At 41.1% G+C, this 25,804-nt stretch overlaps 1 protein-coding gene across 1 annotated transcript; it reads left to right on the plus strand.

Annotated features, from left to right (window-relative positions):
- The first annotated feature begins 2,503 nt into the window (after positions 1 to 2,503).
- rac2 (Rac family small GTPase 2) lies at positions 2,504 to 17,962 on the plus strand. Its single transcript, XM_040145996.1, has 7 exons — positions 2,504 to 2,619; positions 8,975 to 9,046; positions 10,437 to 10,554; positions 11,584 to 11,646; positions 14,984 to 15,143; positions 16,222 to 16,355; positions 17,381 to 17,962. Exons 1-6 carry the CDS (start codon positions 2,585 to 2,587, stop codon positions 16,350 to 16,352), a joined length of 579 nt encoding a protein of 192 aa, XP_040001930.1. The 5' UTR covers positions 2,504 to 2,584; the 3' UTR covers positions 16,353 to 16,355; positions 17,381 to 17,962.
- Positions 17,963 to 25,804: the final 7,842 nt, after the last annotated feature.

Consider the following 25,804-nt stretch of genomic DNA (forward strand, 5'->3'; position numbering starts at 1 on the left):
CAGCTGTTTCCCCACTGATTCTGAGAGAACTATCGAAACCAGTCAGTGTTCCATGATAAAGGATGAACTCCAGTGTATTCTCTTTGAACTGCAAATTAGACACTTTTATTTTGAAGATAAGGTCCTTCCTGTCTTTTTTTTAATTTTTTTTTATTTTGGTGGTCTAACTCAGGCTGGCTTGACATTTGAAAGCATTTGATGATAGCAGAAGATATGAGGGGTTAACACGTGTGGTTTTGCACGCAGCATCCTGAACAGTATCCGATGCTGTTGAAATTCATCTGGAACATCTGCTAAATGACCAAAATTTGAACGGAACCCGCAGCTTCACCAAAACCGAGGATTAGTGATCTTACAATGCATTAAGGAAACTACATGCAAGTTACAAGAGGAAAATTTTCATAAAGTCACTTCGGTTCACTTTGAAGTACCACAGATGTCATCACCACCGGGATAATGATATTTTAGGAGTTTCTCATAGTTCATCTGACAAATGCATCAGCTGGTTGCCTAAAAGCTAAAACATTTTCCTACTTAAGAAAGATTAAAAATTGATTAAAGCAGGATGCAAAAACGTGAATAGGTCTGATTGTTCAACAAACAGCTCCTCTGCTGTACACACTCAGAGTTTTGGGCATGATCATTAAAGAGAGAAATGATGCTAATTTGCCATCTAGTGGTAGCAAAAGAACATCACAGTTACTGAAAGAGTATGATTATGAGTGTTTGAAGATGTGTTTGTGTGCTGCTGTGGTTTACTTTCCATTTTACTAAAATCACATTTCTAATACTTATCCCTTTACAAATTAAAATTCAAATAAAAACGAAACTACTTAAACTAAATTTGAACTAAACTACAAATGTTTGTGTGTGTGTACATTTGCACGTACATTGATTCATTTGTAAGACACTTCCATCCAAAGCGACTTGCGCGTGAGGGACGGCAGTAAAGCCTCAGTACAGTAGGACAGTTCGAAGTAAGTCCCAAGCGCTAGATCTACTCAAAAGACAAAGTGCAAGGAGATCAGGTGAAGAAGTGCACCAAAATTGCGCAGTGAGTGCTATTTAGGCCTGTTAGGGTGTCAGAGGTGTTAGGAGAGGAGGTGCTCTCAGAAGAGATGAGTCTTCAAGAGTTTCTTGAAGATAGAGAGGGAGGCCGCTGCGCTGGTAACATTTCTGTAGCTCCTTCCACCATCGGGGAACCACAAGCGAGAGCAGTCTGGCCTGTGATTGCCCCGTCTGCAGGGATGGCAATGCCAGACGATGTTCCTTGAGAAATGCAGTGGCCCAGAAGGGGCATATGCCTGGATTATTAAGCCCAAGTAGATGGGTCCAGACCCAGAAGTCCCTCTGTAGACAAGCATTCGTGACTCGAATTTGATGCGTGCGGCCGTGGGTAGCCAGTGGAGGTCAACGGGCAGCGGAGTGACATGCCGGTTTAAGCCGATCGAAAATCAGACGCGCCGCCGCATTCCATCTTTAAGGGTTTCACTGTAATTGTCGAGGCAAGAGATAACCACAGTCTGCACCAAGTCAGGTAAGGCCTGATTTTTCTTATGTTGTAAAGAGCAAAGCGGCACGACTGGGGGACGGATGAAGCATGGTCACAGAGGGATAGCTGGTCATCAAACATGACACCCAGGTCTCTCACGACCTTGGCTGGGGTGAGAGACATTTTGATGGGGATGACTAAGAGTTCCATCTTAGACAGATTTAGTTGAAGGTGGATTTTTCCTCATCCACGAGGATATGTTTGAGAGACAAGCTGAGATCCGTGCCGAGACCATGGGGTGAACTGGTGGGAATGCGAGGTATAGTTGGGTGTCGTCTGCATCGTCTAGTATGAAGTAGTCGTGGTTTATAGTAGTAGTGAGTTGTTTATTACTGTGGATTATTTTCCCTTAATTTCCTTTGTAAAATCACTTTATAAACTAAAATTAAACTTAAACTACTTAAATTAAATTACACACATGCATGTGAATTTGTGTGTGCGTGTGTGTGTGTGTGGGTGGGTAGTAGTAGTAGAGGTATTTATGTAAAACGGTTTTATTTATGTTAATTTTCAGTTTTTCCACTTTGTAGATTGAAATTAAACTTAAATTACGTAAACTAAATTACAAACATGCATGTGAATTTGTGTGTGTGTGTGTGTGTGTGTGTTTGTGCGCGCACAGTGCATGTACGCATTCATTTTTGCAAAAGGAAGAAGTTTTAAATAAAGCCCATTCTTACTGTTACTGCAACAGTTAACCTTTCAAAACCCTTCAGGTTCATTTCACAGCTTTTTATGTGTTGCAACAGAGACTTTTCCACATTATTCACCTCATTAGTACTGTATTTTACACACTGCTTGCACAAGTTCTGTTGTTTAGAAGAAGCCCAAACACAACAAAACAGGAAGGAGAGATGTGTGCAACAGTGAAGGAAGAGCGACTGAGACAGAAAAAGAGGCAGCAGAGGGAGGGGAGTGAGGGAGGTGTGTAACCATTTCCTGTAGTTGCATGCTGATCTGCGTCTCTGCACCTTCCTCTCTGAGTCTGTTTCTGTCAGGGCGAAGAGCACAGACGAAGCTGAGCGGAACAGGATGCAGGCTATCAAATGTGTGGTCGTGGGAGATGGGTACGCCATTATTTTACTTTGCCTACATTGTTATAACTTAAGCTGCCTTCAAGTATTGAATCCTGAAGTGTTACCTCAGCTGATGCATGATGGGGACGTTTGGCCTTGGGCTAAGAATTTCGGGTTATTTGATAGAAAAGTCAAAGATTTTCACATGGCCTGACCCAACTTCCGCAGTAATTTGGCCGTGTTCACTCAAAAACTTCGGGCGACTAGACTCTTAAACTTGTGTAAGCACACAGTCTGTCCAGGGATACGTGTAAGACTTTAGGCGTGTGTTTGACAGCGCTGATTCAGATGATTAGTGCAGGCCACAACATGCAGGAAAATGCTGGAGTACATGACATGAGTACAGACTCTTACTGTAGATGAAAATCCAAGAAATGTTAAAAAGAGTGGCTCATGAGGTGCAGGAAAGAAAACATTAGACCAAAAAAAAAAAAAGATTTAAAAACTGGAAGACACATAAAAGCTCTACTTTGTTTTAGTGTTAGAAAATTGGTGAATTTGCTCAGTCTAAAGTCTAAAACGTACTCTCTGGGAAAAAGTTTGGACAATGGGTCCTCTGCCACATCAGAAAAACTAACTTCTACACACGTTTTATCCTCGAAGGTGGGGCAAAAGCACTGTTTGTCACGATGAGGGAAACCGTGAAGTGGAATCGCAGTAGTTGTTGCTGCAAGAGATCACTAAACAGTTAGGGAGAATTAAACATTTACAGGTAACACACAGGTAATGCAGCTGCATTTCCTTGTGTGTGCTGAGCTTCCTGGTGTGTGCTGAATGTGACACTGTGATTTAAAACTATAGAGTTGGGAAGTAGGGGGTGTGATGTTTGTCATCACTATTATTTTTGGTTTACTTTAGCACTTTAAACCTAAAATAAAACAGTGTTATGTAAGAGTAAAGTGTGGACTTTCAGTTTTCATTTGCAGGTGGACACCCTAAAAAAATAAAACTGTCCTCTCATGAAAAATGAGAGCATCACTTGTTTCAGCGAATGGCCAGAAAACGACGTTTACTTGCACCCAAGTGGCAAAGCCCTCTAGTGGCGGTAGAAATCAAGACTTTTGTCTCGTTTGGAATGAAGGGGGGAGTAGTATGACACTGTTACAGAGCCACAACGTCCACAGAAGGAGGGGGTCAGGGTGAATGGCTGGGTCTTATTTGTGGAAATGGCGATGTTGTCTTGTCAGTTGTGGCATCAGATCAGAAAACGCTTCTATGTGCCATTCTGGAGAGCATGTACCAACGCCGCATTCTGTCGTTTAATTTAAAAAACACAAGGGAAAATGTGTGGACTGCTCTGTATCTTGGCTTGATGTGTTTACTCTGTTCCCGAAGTTCATGAGATGTGATGTACCCTAACGCTTTTTAAAAATGACATTGCCTAAGGAAATTAGATGAATTTTCTTTTAAATTTGTGTTTTTTGTAAATAGATTCTGATATGAGGTAGTAATGCAAATACACGCAAAAAACGGCAGTGTTTGTTGATCTTAGCAGCGAACGTTTCTAGCTTGAATGACGAGCTCAACTCCTTAGCTTGAAAACATCAGCAACTCATGGGTTCTATTTAATCACAGCATCTGTCCAGAACTTGACCCAGATTTGCTCCCCTGTTCTTTTCCCCCAGATTTGCTCCCCTGTTCTTTTTTTCTTTTTTCTTTGAAACAACACAATTTTTAATCCACGCAGTTCAGCGGGGAACGCGAACAGGGGAGGAGGTGATGTGAACCTGTGCGCGTTTGGCCAATGACGGCAGAGAGTATTGATGCGTCTGTTTTCAAAAATTGCAAAAAGTGGTTGACAAAAAAAAAAAAAAAAAAATCGGAATATCTTTGTTGAAGTATTGTATGAACTTTACGGATAGTCCATACAATACTTCTGAGGGAATATAACTATATGTACGTTGGCCTTATGAGAGCGGAGGCGCTGTCAGTTGAAGCTGGTGGTGGTGGTATGAGTAATTTCTGCCTTTCTGCTGCTGAGTTTGGGGCTCCACCATGTCTCACCGAAGGAGGTGCCTTGTGGAGACGGTACAGACTTTTAACAGAAACTCGGCAGCGGCACAGTTTGTGTGACGTGTGAACACGTGATTATTTGTCGATCTGTGGGACTAAACCAGGTGTGAAGAAAGAGATCTACAGGGGGGGAAGAGGAAGTTGGTCTCAAGTTGCAGGGAAGTCTGTTGTCTCTCAGCGAGTCTTTGTGTACAAACCAACACGCTGCTGATATGCGGCGCTGTTATATGCCATCCATGTTGGATGGACGTACTGTGTCAACAACAGTTTAGTTCAATGGAAGTTCAAACACACTATGTATTAAAATATCCGTCTTATCATACAATATAACAGCATTAAACAGATTTTAAAACCCTGTAACAGGCAGGGGCCTGATGGTCAGTCGGTCATTACGAACTCATGCTGTCCAAATAAACATTGTTAGAAACCCACAGAACCTTACAGTATTTTCAATTCTGGCGTAGATCCCAAAGTTCCTCAAAAATAACAAATATTGCAGTATCAATATGTATAAAATCGTGAACTAGATATCTAGAATATTTCCAATATTTCCATTCAGTCAGCGTAAAATATCATTTAACTGCAGTGAGGAGATGGAACAAGCTGATACAGAAAATATATGGGCTACTGTCGGACAGAGTAGAATTACATTATTAATCAACCTTTATGGTCCGGTCACACCAACAGCGCCAAAAGTTCCCAGCGAAATTAATTATTTCCAACAGAATCATGTGGATTCACTTAAGGGGTACAAAGTAAATCAACACAAACTTTTCACGCTTTGAGGTGCAGATTTGGAAAACCATGGATTATAAACCGTTTCACAACAGAGGGACGGTTTGCAGACAGTTATGAGACAGGAGCTGAAGAAATGCATCTTATGACTAAACGGCGTGAGCGTGTTGTCCTGTTGGCGACCCAGCGAGTGAACTTGTTAGCCAACCGCCAGCTTTGAGAGTTTTCACCTCCGGCTCTCTCTTGAACGAAACGACGACTCCAGAAAACAGAAGGACGTTTGGAGAGCTATGTTGACCGACTAGCGCTAGCATTGTCCTGGCTGGCTGGTGCGTTCACGGTTAGCCCGCCGGCCACGGTATTTCACCAACTAGCTCTGTGTGTAGCCGCCATATCACCATATCTCTTGCACAATGTAAGTTGTGACGAAAACTTTATGTAGTGGGACTAAAAAAAAAACAACAAAAAAAACCAATTGAGGTTAAATACATAAAACACAACAAACATAATCAAGAGGAAAATATGAGCCAATTTTCCCCTCTGAGACATTAAAGTACTACTCTACTCCTCTATATAAACCAATTTAAACGCGATTAACTAATTGATACCTTTTTTTCCTTCTGTGTGGTTGAGGCCATTTGACTGATTACTGTGGCTTGTATTTTTTTTTTTTTTTTTTTTTTTTTTTGGACTGGAAGAATACGGGGATGTCTCGAACAAAGAAGGAAGAAATAAGGGAGAGTGTGTTGACGCGATGGTTACGAGAGCTCAACCAACGGGCTAACATGGACAAGGACAGAAACAAGGAGAGAACCGGGTATAGGGAACGGGAGGGAGAGAACTGGGGTGAGGAGCAGGAAGACAGAAACCGAGATGGAGCGAGAACGATGCCCCCTTTGAAGAGTAGGCCAAGCTAGACCCAGATAACGTGGGCTGGTGTCAGTAGGGGACAGAAGCGTTGATGGAAAACAAGATTAAGAACTAACAGACGGACAGATCAGAGGTGGAAGTCTTTTTTTTTTTTTTTTTCTTGATAGCTCACTTTGCCTGGTTCCTGTTTTCAGCACTTTACTGGTGCTTCTGAAACAGATCAGTTCCTTTTTGACTCACATACAGCCGCAAAATTCACACACACACACACACACACACACACACACACACACACACACACACACACACACACACACACACACACACACACACTTGTATGTCTATACTTCTGAGAGCCTTCACTGATAAAACACACTCCTTCACCCACAGCCTCAGCTGGCACAACTACAGGCCTTACCCCAGCCCTTTATATTTCACCTAAATCTTTTTCTAACTATAACTGTAAAACCAGGTCTGAATCCTCAGGGAAGTGATGCGCTGACACAATGTCATCGAACTCAACCCTGTAAAACTCAAGCCGGTCCTCACAAAGACAGGAGTGCTCACACACATACAGCTCCTCTTAGCTGTCAGCTGAGCTGCTCATAACAACCACTGACTCATTTTGTTCCTTGGCTGGCCTTCTTAAAATGCCAGCTTATTTGACAAAAGCCTCTTTTATTTTTGGCCTGTCAACTTCTCTTTAAAGGGTCAGTCCACCCAAACCGCAGAAAGATATATTTTCTCAGTTATATCTTGTAGGATCTAGCCTTGAATTACATAACAATTGTAATTATTCATTAATGAGAACTGCATAAATAAAAACTAAACACTCTCACTCTCTCTCTTTTCTTTGGGAGCTGTTTTCTATCCAAAACCCTGAAAACTGTCCACAGTTTTTCCAAGCAAGGGCTTTGCAATGTTGCAAGCCAAACAAAATCTTTATTACTTTCCATGATTATGACACGATCTGCATGGTTGAATGCTCCGTAAGGGTAAGTGGGACTTCTTTTGTGTTTGGGATTTGGGTGATCTGACACTTAAAGAAAGCAGGCGTGGTCCCAACTCATTCCTCTATACTAAGTCACACCAGTGTCAGGTGCAAGGTACAGACAAATGAACTGAGGTGATTTAAAATTTTTGTGAATTTCTATAAGCTCCCTGGAACCTTGTGTGTTGTGCACTGTGCAAGAAAACAACCTGTTTCATCAGTAGTCCCGGGCATAAACTAATCCACCGAGGCCGTCCCTGTCCATTTGGCACAGAAAAGGTCCTTCAACAGATCTGATCTGATTCGATAAGACGCTCAACCGGAGAAAGACTCTTGGCCTTGTTAATCGAAGCATCGGTGGTGGCATCAATAACGGCTGTGATTCCGAAGACAATGTTCGGAATCTGCTGAATATTTTCATGCCACTTTTCACAGGAGCGTACATTTGCTGTGGCCATTAGAGCGCCCGAGAAGTTGGTTCCACATCTTTAGTAATAGTTTGACAAAATGATCTTAATTCTAAAGTCCACCATAGCTTCGCCCGGAGCTTCAAGCGGCATTTTATGATCCTCATCAGTTGCTGGAGTTTGCTTTTTTGTCATAAAAATGACGACTGTTAAGACAAATTTTAGGTCTGTAACAGATGCAAGGAAGCTGTTTACTATAATACTATGATATAAGGAAGAATCTGAGCCTAAATATCACTCTTACAGACAAACCACAGGTAGAACATTTGGAGATTTGGGGACCTGAGCTTCAGATCACCTAGTTTCAAGATGGGCTTTCAGCCTGCCGGAGAGCTTCTGTTTGATGAAAGGAAACGGGGTGAGGGAGCTCCTCGTACTTTGCAACCAGACACATTTATCCGGGATGTTACGTATCCTGTGTGCCAGTGCCTCGATGAAGACGGTTGCACGAGTTCTGGCGTTGTCGTTGAAATGCTGACAGCGGAGCTCCGGAACAAAATAAGAACAAGGCCAGTTGATACTTGTTTGATCATCTCCAGCGCACAGCCGTGCAGTTTCCCTCAACGTGGATGTTCAGACAGGCAGTTCACAGTTGATGCTGTGAGGGACATGTACTGGGGTCCGATGTGTTTGTCTCAGTTTAAAACCTGTGATATTAGCACTAAAACTGTATAGAATAAACTTGTGATACTGTGGCTCAGTCTGCCTTCCTCCTTTTCAGTAGATCTGTCCCAATTCCATACTACATACCCACTCTAAGCAGGTTTGGAGCATGCGTGTGTTCACACTTATAAAGGCGACAAAATTAACTAAAACTTAGAGATGTCAGTGTAACGCTACTAAAAATTGTTCAGCATCCTCCCAAGTTGCGATGGACAAAGAAAATGGACAAGTTGGAAAATAAAACCTTGTAAGTGACAAGTGAAAAATCTTCAAGAAAGTCTCAGAAAGTAAAAAATAAAACCGTTTAAAAAAAAAACCCATGTTGCTTTCTCTTCGTGGTATGACTGATGTCTGTCAGTGCACGTCTTGCATCATTTCCTGTTTGTACAAGATGGAAAGTAAGTTTGATTTCTCGTGTAGTAGGTCATAAAGAAGTATACTATGGAAATTAGTATATAGTACACACTGTATACTGTTGTTAGAATGTGGCGTGGAAGTGGGACAGAGCTTATGTCTCCTGATAAAGCCCCACCTTTAATCTTTCTCTCATTGTTCTTGTCTTTTCATAACGTCTCTCTGTGTATGTGTTTTTACTTGTGTGATCTAGCGCTGTGGGAAAAACATGTCTTCTCATCAGCTACACCACCAATGCCTTCCCCGGGGAGTACATTCCTACTGTGTGAGTATGACGCGCACAGACACATGCCGCCTCTCTCGCTCTCTCTGAAAGTCACACGAAGAACGTACAGAAAATGACAAGCGCAAGCAAACAACCGCGTAGCTGCACATCTACGATTTACCCCTTATGAACACACCTGCCCTGCGGTGTGTGCCACTTCTACGCCCGCATCGGACACGCGTCAGAGTCTCGATCGGACATACGCGCACATACTCTGCCACAGTACGTCTGCAGATGTCTGATGGCGTTGGCGCCGACAGGTTCGGGCTGGCAGCAGCCTACAGCTTAGGAAAACACGCTTCTCCCTAAAGGTTCGCCTGCTCAAAACTACCGCGAAGGTACGGGTACAGCAAACAGAGAGGAGGAAAGTAAGTGATAAACGCTCTCCTCTTCCTCGACGATGAATGTCGCTGTGCCCACGAGCAAGGCACCGATCCCATGTCTGTTTCGTCAACATTATATCAATAAAATTCATTTACAAAGCAGCCTTCAAGACAAAGTTACCAGGGGCCCTACATGAGTAAATCAAGACTAACAATTCAGAACAACAAATGGTAACAATCCGGGTAAAATCCGGCCATTTCAAGTACGACAATTACATGAAATTAAATACAATAAGATAAAAGAGAATGAAATAAACAAATCCCTTGTTAAGTGAGAAGTGACTGAGATGTCTTCTTTAGTCTTTACCAGGGATTGAGGAATAGAACTGGGTAATTTTAGATGTGACCGTTAAAATCTTCAAAACAACTCCAAACCAGACTGGAAACTGTCAAAGAGAGGAAAGGTCAGGGATGGTATCGTATCTTTCATTGCCTTTTTAACAGTCTGAAAGTACACGGCGCTGAAACAGGATGTTGCCACAAAATCGTGTGTTAATCAGCGTTGCGTACGGGAAAACTGACATTATCCATAAGATGACATAGGTTAGAAGGGCCCGCAGCGCTGACCTCATGCGCAGTCAGTGCCCCGCACTCATTGCTCCTCACACGAAGCTTTTTGGCGAGTGTTAGACTGTCGGATGGGTGGCAGGGACTGTGCATACCGCGGGTCCGGATTAAAGCTCAGATGAGATTGGAAAATCTGAGACTGTAGTGTTTCAGTGTGACCACGTGGAGGCAGTGCTGCTTAAGTATTGTAATCCAGAGCATTGCAGAGGTTGTTTCCTTCAACGGAGTAAGGAGATGGAGCTCAGTAAGAAGGCGAGAGAGAGCCACATGTTTTCTCTAATTAAAAGCTTCTTTCTGATCTCAGATGACTTATGTCTAACTATGAGACCCTACCCTGGCATGATGACATTTTTGTTGCATTCATAAATCAAAGCACTGATTGTTTGAATAGTCACTTAAATGAATGACTGACTGATCTCTGACCTTCCCGCTCCCCACAGGTTTGACAACTACTCAGCTAATGTGATGGTGGACAGCAAGCCGGTCAACCTGGGCCTTTGGGATACAGCTGGACAGGAAGACTACGACAGGCTCCGCCCACTGTCCTACCCACAGACGGTATACAATCACACACACACACACACACACACACACACAGAGGTCATTAGAAAAAAATAAAATACACTTTGTGTCCGGCTGGGATTCACAAAGGGGGCGTAGAGAGTTTCAGATCCATATTCAATACTGCGCCTAATTGTGTGACATCTCGTTAAATAAACAAAAGATAGAAAGTGAAAAGAAAAGAAAGTTCATGAGGAGGAAGCTGATTCATTTGGGAAGACATTGAAAAACATAGATGGAAATTCCTAGAAATGCTGTTAACACTAATGTGAAACTTGACTGATTAAGTACAAATATTAGGTAGAAACGCAGCAAAACAAACGTAATCTCATATTGAAAAAACACAATATATATATATATGTATACATATACATATATATATCAATATAAAACATTTTTATTTTGACTGGCTTTTGGGGCAAAATTATTGCAATATTCAAAATTATGAAGGGTGTTATTTGGTGTGTGTATGGTATCCAAAATGAATGGATACCATACATGGTTCACTTACTTGGTTTATCCGGGGCTTTCAGCCCCCACTTGTGGCTTTTCACCAGCTGTGTTCGCTCAGTGGTGAAGGGGGTGGTTTAGTTGTTTTTCCATAACCAAAGTATGGAGTTACGGTCATGTAATAACAGACATAAGCACGTAAGACGTGGCCGAAAGTGCTGGGAAAACCACCGCCTTCGGGCAGAAAACCACACTCAAAAGTAAGTGCATGCTGCTATACGATTTTTTTGGTCAAGTCAGCCTAAGCATTTTGGCCCATTTTGAATCAAGTACTCGCTTCCACCAAATAACACACAGATAATGCAGAGTGAGAATCTCCACAGTACAAAAATGTCCTTTGCAATAAAATGAGAACATATATGACAGATACGTTTAACTGCTATTTATATAAACTTGCAGACATAGAGACTGTGCCGGTGTGGTCAAATCTATCTAACCCTTCTCCCGTCTCTCTTCTCATTGTTTAACTATCTCTACATTTCATCTCCTTCTTTTTCTGCCCCTTGGTGCATCCAGGATGTTTTCCTGATCTGTTTCTCCCTGGTGAGCCCAGCGTCCTACGAGAACGTCAGAGCTAAGGTGAGTCTTGTCTCTGACGGTACATTATTATTTGGACCTTCTTATGTGTCACCAGAATGAAATAGTATCCACTTATACACTGTATATTTTCCTTAGTGCTAAAATAAAAATGACTGTGGATGTTATAGTCAGGGAAACAAAGATTTGATTCTTGCTTCTATTACCATTAGAATGACAGGACGAGCGAGAAATAATCAGGATTGCAGAAACTGTTCCTGTGTGCCTGCATGGCATGGATTATGTGTCTATGATATTCCTCAACACTGTCTGTCTTTAGTTTGACTGAATGAGGGCGAGGAAAAAAGGTGTCACCATCACCACACCATGATTTACTTAAGGTTGAACAGAGAATGTTGCGTATTTTTGCCTGATAAAAACCGAAACAATTGATCAATCATCATAAGAGTTGCAGATTCGTTTTTGTTTTTTCGTTTTCTGTTCATCGACTAATCGTTTCAGCTCTAGATTTTAGATTTCCATCCATCCCTGTATATTCTAGTCATGCTGATTTCTGTTCAGGGTCATTAACGAAAAGACCACCGGATTCTATATGTAGCACTGTGAGATAAAACCTTTCATGTACAGCGCTCTCGTCTTAAGTGCTCTCTTGGTTTTAGTGGTTTCGTGTATTCTCCATTTCCTGTGCGCCGTAGATGCAAGGACGAGTGCTACAACAGAAGCAGGGGGCCTCTGCAGGAGCTTTCTAATGTGACCTCTCTCAAAACCACCCTTACCTCTTCAGCCCTCTAAATATCCTATAAGAACACCAGTACGTTAGAACAAAGGGAATAACATCAGGGATATTGATTAGATAAGTTTTAGTATGATTCACCACTGCTTTGCTCTTCGGCTTGAATCCCTTGTAAGTCACAATAGTAACAAGGACCTGGGTTGGTACCATAAAAGTGGTAGGTTAGTTGGCATGCATGGAGATGAGTGAAACTTCAATAGTGGAAGAGGGCTAGATATAATAATACACCCAGAGAACAAAGCTGTATCTGTCCTCATGTACCAAAAAAAAAAATGTACCAAAATACCCGTATGTGGTTAAGAAAATGGAACTCAAATGTATTTTTCACATGTGGTCATGACAGGCACAAAGAGGCAGAATGTTTTGCCTGTCACTGTTTGCAGGAAATGCGTGCCATTGGTTAAATAAACCAATATTATTTGGGCATTTTTGAGATTCAGAACCTTTTAGACTCTGTCTGCCTTCATACGAAGCCGTTTCTCCCCTCACGTTCCTTCCTTAATCAGTTTCAGAAAAATCATTCGTTTTTCGTGTGTGGAAGTTAGCAGCTATTGACAGCCAGGCTCCCGCGCAGCTAAATGTCAGGCAAGTCGAAGCATAATGACACAGTGGGGTCTAGATTGACCAGCATCCCGCGCACTCAACGCCCACCCATCAACAATCAGACAGTCAATCTGTGCTACGGTAGAGGACGCACAACCTGCTGGAAAGAAAGAGCAGACAGATTAGTGCTGTGCTTAACAACCGTTTTATGTAATTAAAAGTAAATTACATCTTTTATCTTATGACTGTGGTATTGTTGCACTATAGAAAAACATAAAAAGCTAATGAAGACACTAAACTGCACGAACCATCCTGCTCAGCTTTTATCACTGGCTGCCTCACTGGGCTACCTTGCAATAAGCACAGACTACTCTAGTGTAGCTTGTCAGTGGCTAATGGTGGAATTAGTGCGACTGTATTCTGCAAATGTGTTTTCAACTGTTTTGAGAACTAGTCCAAGTCCGGTTCAGCTCATTTCTCAAGTCAACTGAGGAGAGTAAAAGTCAAATCCGAAATTTTTTAAAGCAGGTCTCTCAGGTCAGGCAAGAACAAGTAAAATTTGATGTCTTTCAGAGCAAGTCTCAAAACCCAAGTTTTTGAAGACAAGTCCAAGTTAAGCCTCGGATAAATCGAAACAAGTCCAAGTCAAACACTAAATCTAACAGATCAAGTCTCAAGTCATTCTACACAAGTCCAAGTCAAGTCTAATGTCAAGAGTTGTCTAACTCAAGTCTCAAGTCATTTAAAAACAGTTCAAGCTATATCTTGGCTCATTCAAGACAAGTCTAATTCAAGTCTCAAGTTCAAGTCTTGACCCAAGTCTTTCAGAATAAGTGTCAAGTTAAGTCAGGTTTCAAATCACCCAAGACAAGTCCAAGTCAGCTCTTTAGTCTTTCAGAGCAAGTTTCAAGTAAAGTCTCAAGTTATTTAAGACAATTTGAAGTCATACCTCAAGTCAATCAGGCAGGCCCTCAAATCTTTCAGAACAATAAACCTTAATCCAATTAATCTCAATGCATAGACTTAGTCAAGTCTTGAGGGACCATAGTCTCAAGCAAAGTCAAGTATCACAGGAATCAAGTCCAAGTCTCAAGTTTACAGCTCTGTTGTCATGTGTAATCGTGCTTCAAGAACATTACACTTTTAGGACACAGTCACTTAATAAAGTAGGTTTAAAGATATCCACTAGGGAACTGCCCTATTAGCTGTGAAGACAGAATGCCAGAACTTAATTGAAATATATTTTAATTAAAATTCAGAGACAGAGATCAAATTGGAGAGGGAGAAGGAGACTCAAGGACTCCATGAATATGCATCCTGTAGTGGTTAAAAAGTTCAGCAATACACGGTCGGACAGTTTTAAAAAACTCAAAAAAGCAGCAGTATGATTCATCACTTAATACTCATAATCCCCGCATGTCAGCTGGCTCGCTAGTGAAGAAACTACCTCTCTAAGCAGGCTGGATTTTCCAATCAAAAACCACAGCTAACGCTAGCCTGTGGGCACTAACGTAATCTACTTAATTCCTCTAGCAGATACGATCTTTCATTTCCTCACTGGGGAAAATGGATGCAGAGAGGATAAAAGAGGCAAAGAGTGGTGAAAGAGCAAGAGGAAGAAGTTTAAGAGGTAAAGGCAGAAGCAAAGGAGAGATCAGAGGTAAAGGAGAGCAGAAAAAAGGGGAAAATAGTGGGCGCCTCGGGGAGAGATGCAGTAAAGCGAAAACTTTGAAATAAAATGTAAACGAGGGAAGAGGTGGTTAGAGCATGGAGACCGTTGGGACTGAAACCTGGATTGCTTGATTGAAAAAGCAAATGTGGAGCCTGCACCTAACCACAATCATATGTTCTCATTTTTGCCTGTCATTGGCATTTAAGACTTCTTTCATGACAGCTTAAGAAAACTCCTTCATCTGCCTTTACTTTCTCCCACTGCCTCCCTTCCCCCCCTGTCATTTCCCTCATCCCTGACACGTACCCTCACTTCGTGCTCCCCCCTTGTCACTCCTCGTTCTGTCTGTCTGTAACTCTGTCCTCCACCAGTGGTACCCGGAGGTTCGCCACCACTGCCCTTCCACACCCATCATCCTGGTGGGCACCAAGCTTGATCTGAGGGACGAGAAGGATACCATTGAGAAGCTGAAGGAAAAAAAGCTTTCACCAATCACCTACCCTCAGGGCCTGGCGCTGGCAAAGGAGATAGGTCAGTAGCACTCACGGGGTTCTCTCTGGTCTCGTAGGACAGGAGACTATAGCCAATCTGGCTGGTGGAGTCTTGAAACAAAGCAGTGCTTAATTGCTTAGCAAGTGATTTCAACCACTCTGTGTGTATAGATAAATGAAAATGTGGTCCATCAATTGCGTATGCCTTGAATTTCTCTTACATATGACTGGGGAAAGTGAAAGTTATTTAGTCATAAAGCACTAGTGGTAAATTTCTCATCACATCAGCCTTGAGAGATAAACACCTTTAACCCTTTAGATCAGCTTCCTCAGATGAATAAAAAGGGTTGCTGCTAATTTAGCCCCGGCCTGTTGTTGGGTTTTTAGAGCTGCACTAATCCATGTTTTTATATCACTAATGGATTAAATGACGACATGTTATGCAAAAGGGGGTTGCCCATAGTGACAAACTATCTCCCGAGTCTTCAGGTATTCTAGCGGACCAAATGTCAAACAAGCATTATAGCTGACGGGGAAAATGGAGCACTGAAGGGTCAGATATTTCTTTCTTAGTGGAGAATAAAACAAAGTTAAAGGCTGGATAAATATTGGACTTACATTAGTCAGGTAGACACAAACATGACTCCAAATGAAAGCTTATGCTGCTGTGACACTGTTTCCAGAGTTGCAATCCATGATTTCTTGCACCGTACTAAGATGGATTACATTATGTAATAAAGATATAAAAGGAAGAATTAAATCTATGCACAGGATATCAGTCACAGCGTGAAGATTTTCATTAAGGTAAAATTCATCAAATTAAGATTGTGTTCCCCAAACCTCATGTTTGCCTCTACTGTTGGACCACAGACAGATGGTTTGTTGATAGTAGAAATGGGCCAAATCGGGTTTAGAAGCTAGAGCCTTTTTTGTTTCTGATGGCTTTTCAGGTTCTATGGGATGTTCTGCGTACAGTATCTCTTGTCAGTCATGGTTAAAATCTGCATTTACATACACAGCATTATCAATGCTGCGTACGCATTAAAAAAGCCTCAACGTTTCCATGTGTTGTGTGATTGATGTGCGTTACTCTGCGTGTCCTTTCTTTGCACGCACAGACGCGGTGAAGTACCTGGAGTGCTCGGCTTTGACCCAGCGTGGTCTGAAGACTGTGTTTGATGAGGCCATCCGCGCCGTGCTCTGCCCCCAGCCCACCAAGGTCAAGAAGAAGCCCTGCTCGCTGCTGTAAACGGTAAGACGAGAATAAACAACCGGGGGCGTGGAGAGGAGAGGTCAAAGAGGGAGAGAGGAAAGAAAATAATTAGAAGTTGTGGAGAAGAAATGAGGGAGAACAGGAGTAGTCTTAACTTTTCATTGCTTTCTCAGGATCTTAAGTCTGAATGAATCCTATGCAACTTATAAGGAATCTTGATCTAACACTGTGCAGCAAGAATGGACTTATCACTAATTGATTCTTCAAAGGCTTCTTCCTTATCAAACACACAGTTTCACGTACTGGAGAAACAGCATAAAAGTGAGCCAAAGAGAAAGAAAATGGCAGACAGACAGAAAAAGGCCACATAAATAGACAAGACAAAGACAGAGAGAATAAGAAGGAGATGGGGTGAGCTCTGATGATACACTGAAAATAAAGGCTGTTTCTTGTCAAGTCATTTCACTAATGTCACATTTGATATGTGAAATAAAAGTTCCTGTCACAGCATGTGCGTAATTATTTCCAAGCCTCTTCAGGGCCGATTTCCAATTACCCGGGAGGAGGAAAGACACACAGTGTAATGCACTGAGCTGGAAAATGCAGCAATAATTTGACGGAGAACAATCCAAGCCTTTTCTCCACAGGAGATACATTAGCAAAAGGAAATCACAAAAGTCCAAAGGAAAAAAAAAAAAAAGGATCTAATTTTGAGCTAGTGCCTTTTTTTAAATTACCATAACAATTGCAGAACTGATCGCATCCTGCTGGCATTTAAATATGCCAAGGTACACCGAGAATTTAAGGACCTGACAGAAAACGTATTTTTACAGAACTGCATGTATAATAATGACTAACTTCTTTGCTGAAAGAATTGTTTTTCTTCTTAATGTTGAGGCAGAAAAGAATGTTTTCTCAGACATCATACAAGCACTGCCATTTTCAACCTGTGTGTGTGTGTGTGTGTGTGTGTGTGTGTGTGTGTGTGTGTGTGTGTGTGTGTGTGTGTGTGTGTGTGTGTTAATGAACGTCATGAATCATCATCTGCATGTGGGCTGTTTTAGAGTCATCCCGGACCGGTGAGAAGACAGAAAGAGATTCAGACTGCTGTGGAGAAGAACATTTGAAAGTTCTGTAATGTTTCTGATAGAAAGAGAACACCTAGGTTTCCAAAAAACAAATTAACACTTGTGCAGTTATAATAAAACGGTACATTACTTTCTGTACAACATATTATGAGGCTTAATTTTAAAACGTATCATATACATAGCACCTTTCATACATTTCCCTGTAAAATATACCATTTTATCAGAATAAATCACTAAATGCAGAAGCAGCAGACTGTCCCAGCTCACACACTATAATTTCACCCAGCCAGCTTTGTCCACTTTTTACCAAAATTCCTGCACACGTCTCAGTGCCCTCTTGGGGCCAACAATATGTAACGGTGTCTTGTCCAACTTCAAATAATGATCATATTTTGTTACTGAGCGAAAACATGGTGTTGCACTGAGATTGGATTAGAGATTGGAATAAGGATCAGGAATGTAGTTTTGTTTGAGCAGGGGAGGTGCACAAAGTTGTATTTCAATAAAATTTATTAACAAATGTATTCATTGTTGTGATATTAAAATAAAAGATCCTTTATCGAGAAAAATGTTGTGTCTTCAGAGTTGACATGGCTGTTTCTGCTTTGGAAGAACTCACAGCTCTTATGGGGATCAAACATGTGGTTTTTCCAGGTCCTGCATAGTCCCTACAGCTTCCTGCAAGCTGATATATCTGATTGCATTTCTACCATCTGTTACATACGTCATCCGTCTCACTTTGCTCTCCTCGAGGGCAAGACACCAGGACAGTGATATCAATCTGAATTATTTGTTTGGACTGATTTACAGGGGCTAACTGATTAATGGTGTAAATGGGGAGGGGGGGTAAAGTCATCTCCTCGCCAGGTGGGAAACATCACTCATTATTTGTTGAAGTGTGTGTGTGTGTGTGTGTGTGTGCATGTGTGTTTCAGAGAACAAATGATCCCGCTTAGCTGAAAGCCAGGGTTAAAGACACAATCCAATGCAAAATGACTCTCTTCTCTTGCTAGCTGAATCACTCTATCATGATATAAGTAGACTTTAACGTACAGTAAATGCCAAAAAAAACATTAAAAAGCTTGTCTTTCCTCATAAATCCTATAACTGTTCCTGAATGGATGTAACGTATTGTAGAGATCCGTTTATAAGTAACATCAGTAGGCGTGTGTCTTTTTAAAAGCCAACTCGATGTTAAGACACTAAATAGCTGGAACTTACTCTCACTTCAACACTCATACAAACCATTGCTTTAACAACCACTCTGTGCATGCGGTTCTTCATGCACTGTTTGTCATGATCCAACTCTGCCTTGTAAAAAGTTACGTTTCTTTACTTATGTGTTTCGGCAGTAGAGTTTTGAGGGAAACGTAGTTGCTGCCTGGATTATGTTCGTGGGTGATATTTCAGGGAACGAAGTGCTATGTTCTTGTACCACGGCGGTGGATGGTGGCCACACAGAGCACAGAGCTTTGACACCCAAGATGAGCTTTCACATTCTTAGTCCCTTAGCGGTTAGGTTTAGGCAACAAAAGCACTTTGGTTTGGGTTAGAGAAAGATATTGACTTTGATTACATAAAGTAAACATGTCGTGTCTCGTGCTTCAGGTCACTTTGGACTTTTTCAGTTGTTAACCACGACCTTTCTCTAAACTTTACCACGTGCAGTGCGTTGTCTTAACATAATCAGAGAAAAAACTGAATCGTGCTTTAGCTGCTACAAGCTGACATTGTATTGAAAGAGATACTGAGGAAAACAAAACACATATATTGTCACTGAACATTTCGCAGCCACGTTGACTGTCAACATTTTGTAATTTGCCAGATTTGCTGGCGCCTATTAGAAGTATATCAATGCAATTCCAAGGAGATCCAACCTGCTTGACCTGCAGCTCAGCTGACGTTCTACCCATGGTGGTAATGCTGTGTGCCAGGGTCTGCAAAAAGCTCTGTGAACTTTTATAAACATGCAAATGTGCGCTTGGTCTTGCGGTTAGAAACCCTGCAGGGAATCTAATTGGTTACATTCAAAATGAGGCCTCACATACTGCAACAAAAACTACCAAGTCCTGAAGAACTTTGGTCCAGTGCAAGTTCTCTGGCAACAGCATCTCTGGGACTTATTTTCTACTGGAAATTACTAAAGAATTTCTAGGATTTCCTTGCGACACATTGCTAAACTTCTGCAATCTGACACCGAAGAATGCACTCGATAAAAAGTGCAAAAAACCCTGGTAACAGATTTTTTAAGTGGACGATTTTAACTAATGTATAGAGCAGTGCAGGCTTTCCACACCCGTGCACAGTCATAGGGGTGTGAAAAATTCTATCTTCACAGAAGACTGAGTGTGCAAGGGCTGGACCTACAGTTGCAATCAGAAATGTTCAACCCCCTCACCTCAAAAGACATTATAGTGATGCGGATGAAAGATAATGACAATGCCAAAAAGAACTCATTAAAACAAACAATATTTATTGATACACATGAGTTATTTTGACTACAGAAGTTGACTTCTGCACACCAGACACACCGCTGGTCCAAACAATTCCAGTTTGGTTTCATCACGCCATAGAACTGTCTCCCAAAACTCTGTAGTCTTTTCCAAATTCCTCCTGGCATATTCTAGTCGACTTTGGATGTTCCTTTTGGTCAAGAGTGGCGTGTGTCTTGGAGCCATTAAGTCCTTGGTTATTCAGTGCACGTCTTATAGTTGCCACTGAAACACTTGTACCAGCCTTCATCAGGTCGTCCTGTAGGTGTCTTGCAGTCACACGGGGGTTTCTCTTAGTTCTTCTGACTAAGTTGCTAAGGGCCCTTCATGAAATGCTGGGCTTTCTTCCACAGCCAGGCCCGGTTACAGCGGATCTATACGTTTTAAACTTCCTTATAATGCTCCCAATGGTGTGTCTTGGAATATTACATTTTTTGGAGATTTTCTTATACCCAAGGCCCTTCAGGTGTGACGAAATAATTTCCTCTCTCAGCTTTTGTGGAAGCTCCTTTGTCTTTCCCATGATTGCAACTCACCTTGAACACCTTCATGGGTGGGGTTTATATATGCATCACAGCTGAAGCAAATGAAGGATCATTATAGAGTTCCCAAAGGCTTAATTGTGTTTCAACTCCACTTTAGGCCATAAAAACTCTCAGGCAAATTTGAAAACAACAATATTATATAGGGGTTGAATAATTGTGACATGGCTATCTTAACAAAATATACTGTTACACACAAATACTACATCATGCATTTTCTGTCTTGATTTGATACATCACTCAATTCATAAAGAAGTCATCTGAAGCAGAATCTTGCTCTTTGTGAAAACTTTAATGGATAAATCCTTAAAACCTTTGGGGGGGTTGAATATTTCTGATTGCAACTGTACATGTCAAAGCAAGACATGGATAATGGACCTATTTATAACCTAAAAAAAAAAAAAAAAAAAAAAAAAGTGAATAAACTTGCTGCGACACTACTTAGAGGATTTAGAAGTCCACAGACAACATAGAGTCAGGTGTGCACAAACTGCAAGCTAAATGTCATACAGTAGGCGTGAGTGGATAGCTTTTCGTGTATCACAGAATAATGTCTCGGCGTTAAATCAATATCCCTGTCTTTCCACCCTAACGCTTCTTCAGAGGCTCACTGATGTGACAAAGAGCAGTCAGTAAAAAGGATTGTGGTTTGCAGCAGTGAGGTAGGCAGCCTTTTCAAACCGGATTATCCTCCACTTGATGATTATAGAGAACGTGGGGCTGACAGCTCAGATTACAATCAGTAAAAAAACAGTTTAGACATAGTGCTTTGGAGATAACACTGGACACAAACACAGATTAAGATTAGGTTTACTGTGATCACTATTAAAACTAAAAGTGACTGAAAAAGAAAAGGGATATCACTTGTTTTTGCTTTTTGGATAAATCACTTCAATCTCAGCCTTGCTTGGATCAGAGTAGTCTTGTTTATCTTTCCCAAAAGAATCAGACCGATGGACCTATTCCACACAGCAAACAATCTGACTTGTCATAGCAGGAAAAACCACAGGCAGAACTAACATTAACGATGGCTCCGCTGCAGCTGTGACTGCAATGTAACTACACCTGTGTTTGACTGGACAAAATCTCTGCTGTGAAAAAGGTCTCTTCAGCTTTAGTTTCCCTCTACTTTCCCCCTGGTCTACTGGGCCCCTTTTGTGCAACGTTTAACTGAAATTTTTACGACTTTATCAACTGAACACTCTGGCCAGCAGGTATATGTATGCATATTAGACTTAGAGCAGGCGAACAGACAGGGCCAATGACAGAAACTGTTGAGGGTTGTACCTCCTTAAATTTAACATGACGGGTTCAAATTAAATGGCAAAATATTGCAGTTTTTCTAAAACATCCAACAGGGGGCACCAGGGACGGACAGAAAAGTCAGTACGGGGAAAAGGGAAAAAAATGAGAAAAATGGAGGGTGATGAGAGGGGAGGTGAAGCAGCTCTGTGAACATAAGCTAGCTAAAAGAGGGGAAAAAAATCAACCTATTTCTTTACATTTAAAATCAAAGTTAACTATGCCTGAGTTCATTTTATCATTAGGGAATAGAAGAGGATCTTATTTATGATGGCTTGTGAAGAATTCCCCGGTGGGTTTCTTTTTTTTTCTGGGTGTCGCTGCCAATTTTTCTTGTGATGTGTGAAAGAAAACCCAGCAATGTAGACGTTAGAAGTTTCGTGATATCAAGAGATTTAAAATGTAATTATGCCGGAAAAAAATGGTTAAACAAGTGGCATGTTATTTCATAGTTAAACAAGTCTTTTATGCTGGATGTGGTTTTTAATCCACTCTAGACAAAAAAAAACACCACTTAATCTGCGCATAGTAAAAATGTAAGAGCATGGTATGAAGTTTGTCGTTTTGTTTTTGGGATGGAGAGAAATGCCGATGACTGGGGATTGAAAGACCATTCCAGGGTTTGGTCCAGATGTGTGGGATTCTTCACCTGAATTTCAGATTGGTTTTAAAAGCTATAACGACTTTGATTTGAGCTAAAAATATATATTTCAATTAAAAACTTTCTAACTGAAGAAATTGAACTCAGGATTCACAATTATAAGTTTAGCTAAAAATCCTTTATTATCATATAAAACAAATATTTGAATTGTATAGCTACTTCTGAGGACACTAAGGTCAAGTCCTCTGTAGTTTATCAACCTAGGGCGAGTTACACTGTATCTTTCCTGGGATCGGAGGACATTCACTCGGGATGTTGGTATTTCTAAACCCAACCATACTGTTTACAACCTTTCTGTCACGTAATAGTTTTACGGATCCAAGCCGCGTACTCGGGATGCTAGAGGTCCATGAATGCAGTTGCTTTTCTACATACAGTTACAACATGAGCATTTGGACAGTGACACAATTTTCGTAATTTTGCCTCTGCAGCACCAAGACACCTGGAAGACCACACGAGAGCAAACAATCAGGACATACACCTAAAGATATTGCTTCATAGCACTACCGGTGGACAAAAACTCCACAGGGTAGCTTAAAGTTTAATGCCGTATGAACATACTGTATGAATACATTTTTATAATGACCTACCGCACACACAGATGGACACATTGGTAGCACCAGGGCCAGGGAGAGTGAGACAAGCAGTAACGTATGCAATGGATTAGCTAGAAAACGAGTTTCACACAAAAAACTAAAGTAAGCATAACACTGTAAACGACAATGCAGATAAAATATTTAAATACTCACCGAGCCACAGCAAAAAGATAAGGAGTATCAGACGAGCCATTGCTGTCATTCACCCTACAATGACTGCGTTTCTATCACAGCTGTGGCGACTATCAGTGAACACACAAAGGCTTATCAACACAGTCCTACACGCTGCAGACCTCCGCAAGTATCCATCACTATCAACGGTTTCTGGAATGAAACTATGCCCTACAGAGGCACTTTCTTTTGCCCTGTGAACTCACTGACTTGAATGGCGTGTTCTAAACACTCCTTACTGAATGTCACACAGACCATTAATGAAATGTTCACTCATGAAATTAAAACAGCTAAGGATCCTTAAGAATTACGTATATATATATATAAATATATATATATATATATATATAAATATATATCACAAGTCAATATCACTCAAAGTTTCTTGTAGAGCTAAATCTCTACTTGTATACTCTGAAAAAGTTTCAGTCTTTTTCCAGTTAACCTCAAAATGGACCACACCCTCTTTTTGGCATATCAATGATATCCTCGATCCATTTTATGTATTCTTGACTGCAGATGTCCATGAATACAGCTGGTGCAGTACATATATAGTCAGTATCACCAGTGAAAGAAGGGACACCGTACATTTTGTTCTCGTACACCACTCCTCCACCAGTCACCCTGTGAGAGAGGAAGACACTGTGTATGGCTTGTGATATATTTCTTCTCCTTTTATTAATATCTTGATTTAGCTTGATGATTAAAACTTTAATGACTGTACAGAAGATGTACGTTGAGACGCCACGTAAACTCACAGCACACACGTCCACCCCAGGACTTTGGCCACAGAGCCAGCGATGATACACCACTTTTCTGTAGAAAAAGTGTGTTTTGTTTTTCAAAGCGAGTCCCTGACAGTCCACGATGTCAGCGTCTACACGCTGGAGAGTATGTGATACACCAGGCGCTAGAGGAAAAAAAGAAAGCAAAAACAAAAATGTTCTTATTATCTATTTAATCTGAAATATTCTGAAAATGCCCTAAACTGTAAGATTAATTTACAAAACCTGCCCATGGGATTTATCATTTATTATTAGGTTCCCTCTTAACTTGTTTTTAGAATTTTAAGGAATCAAACATCTTAACATACCTGTAATAATCTTCTTTATCTGAAGATATTATTTTTCAAAACATTGTAAAATATGATGATCTACACCTGAAGAGAAATGAAACTCACCCCATTGGCAGATTTATGAGTTTTTCTGTTTGGAGAACAAAATGGCTATGATATGATTTTACAGAAAGACAGAATGAACTTCATGAAAATACATTTATTAAATTATCCAAAAAACTCTCACTTTTTTCGTTGGTCTTTAAATCCTGCTCTCACCAAAGCAAAGAGCATATACTCAGTGGCTTGTCCCAGCCTCATATCTACATTGTATCTGACCTCTCTATTCTCTTAATGCCATCCACTACCTGCTGTGTCAACCCCCGGATCTACTCTGTATCACTAGGAACTGCATTAGACCACCTACCTAAAACGTTTAACTGGTGTCTCTAGAAAAAAAAGATCAAAAATACTCTCACTTCTTTCCTTATTAGAGCCTCAGCTAGTGGCAGCATGACCTGAGATCTTAACCTTTTCACCCCTAAAAAATAACAAAAATAAGGAGAGATCATTTTCACAACACCTTAGGAAACACTTGCCCCTTGTATAGCCCATCTGTGACCTCAGCACTCCATGTGCTATGGATTCAGGGAATAAAATAAAGAGCGCTGTGCTCACTGGACTACCTGTTGATGTGCTTTGTGGTGTGCTTTTCAGAGTCAGGTCATTTGCCTTCGCCACGTCTGGACCCATGTAATAATGACCGCTCATGGTCGGCAGGGTTATTTTCCTTTCTTCAATGTGCAGCAAACACAAAACTGAATGTGCAGGAGCTTGACAGTGGCACTTGGCAATGTGGCAAGGTGTTAAAATGACACGCAGGAAAATTAGATTCTTGCCAGAATCAGTGCTAAAGTTAGCAAGCTACTTTATGAGGGGAATTCTCATGCAATCCCTCTGTATGAGAGGAATTGAGCTTCCACTTTATGAGAGGAATTCTTAACAGCACAATAGGTCTTCCCAGATGTCGAATGTTGTAAAGGGTCCGTTTTAAGAAGTAATAGTTAATAGCTGAACTTATGTGTATAATGTTTGTAGGCAACAGAGTGTGAAAAACACACCACCAAAAAACAACATTGCAGCAAGAAGATGAAATATTCTTTTTTTTTCATTTTTTCTCTTCAACTGAAGAAGAGAAAGCTTTTTTTTTTTTTCCGGCTCAAACTGTGTAAGCTGGAAACATCAAGAGGTCAGTCTGAGATGGCCTTTTCAATCAACTCATGAAAGTAATATTAGCTTGATTAGTTGGCTAATAAAATCTGCGACAGTTTCCGCCGACCAAATCAACAGTCAGCAGCTACAATTGAGATGCCTGCTTTTGTCTTCTTCTGTCTGAATTCAAGGACTCATTTTGAATGGTAAATCTTTATCATCGTACATTGTGCAAGAACAAAAAGCTTGATGGGTGAAGTTACAGAGCTTGTTGACCATAAATACTGTAAACGGGTATGCATGTTATCCTCACTGTAATGTACAGGGGCTTCAGAAAGCCGCTTCATCATCTTGGCTGTATGCTTCGGGT

This window comes from Xiphias gladius, chromosome 15 (assembly GCF_016859285.1).
Source record: "Xiphias gladius isolate SHS-SW01 ecotype Sanya breed wild chromosome 15, ASM1685928v1, whole genome shotgun sequence".
In the NCBI taxonomy this organism is placed as follows: domain Eukaryota; kingdom Metazoa; phylum Chordata; class Actinopteri; order Istiophoriformes; family Xiphiidae; genus Xiphias; species Xiphias gladius.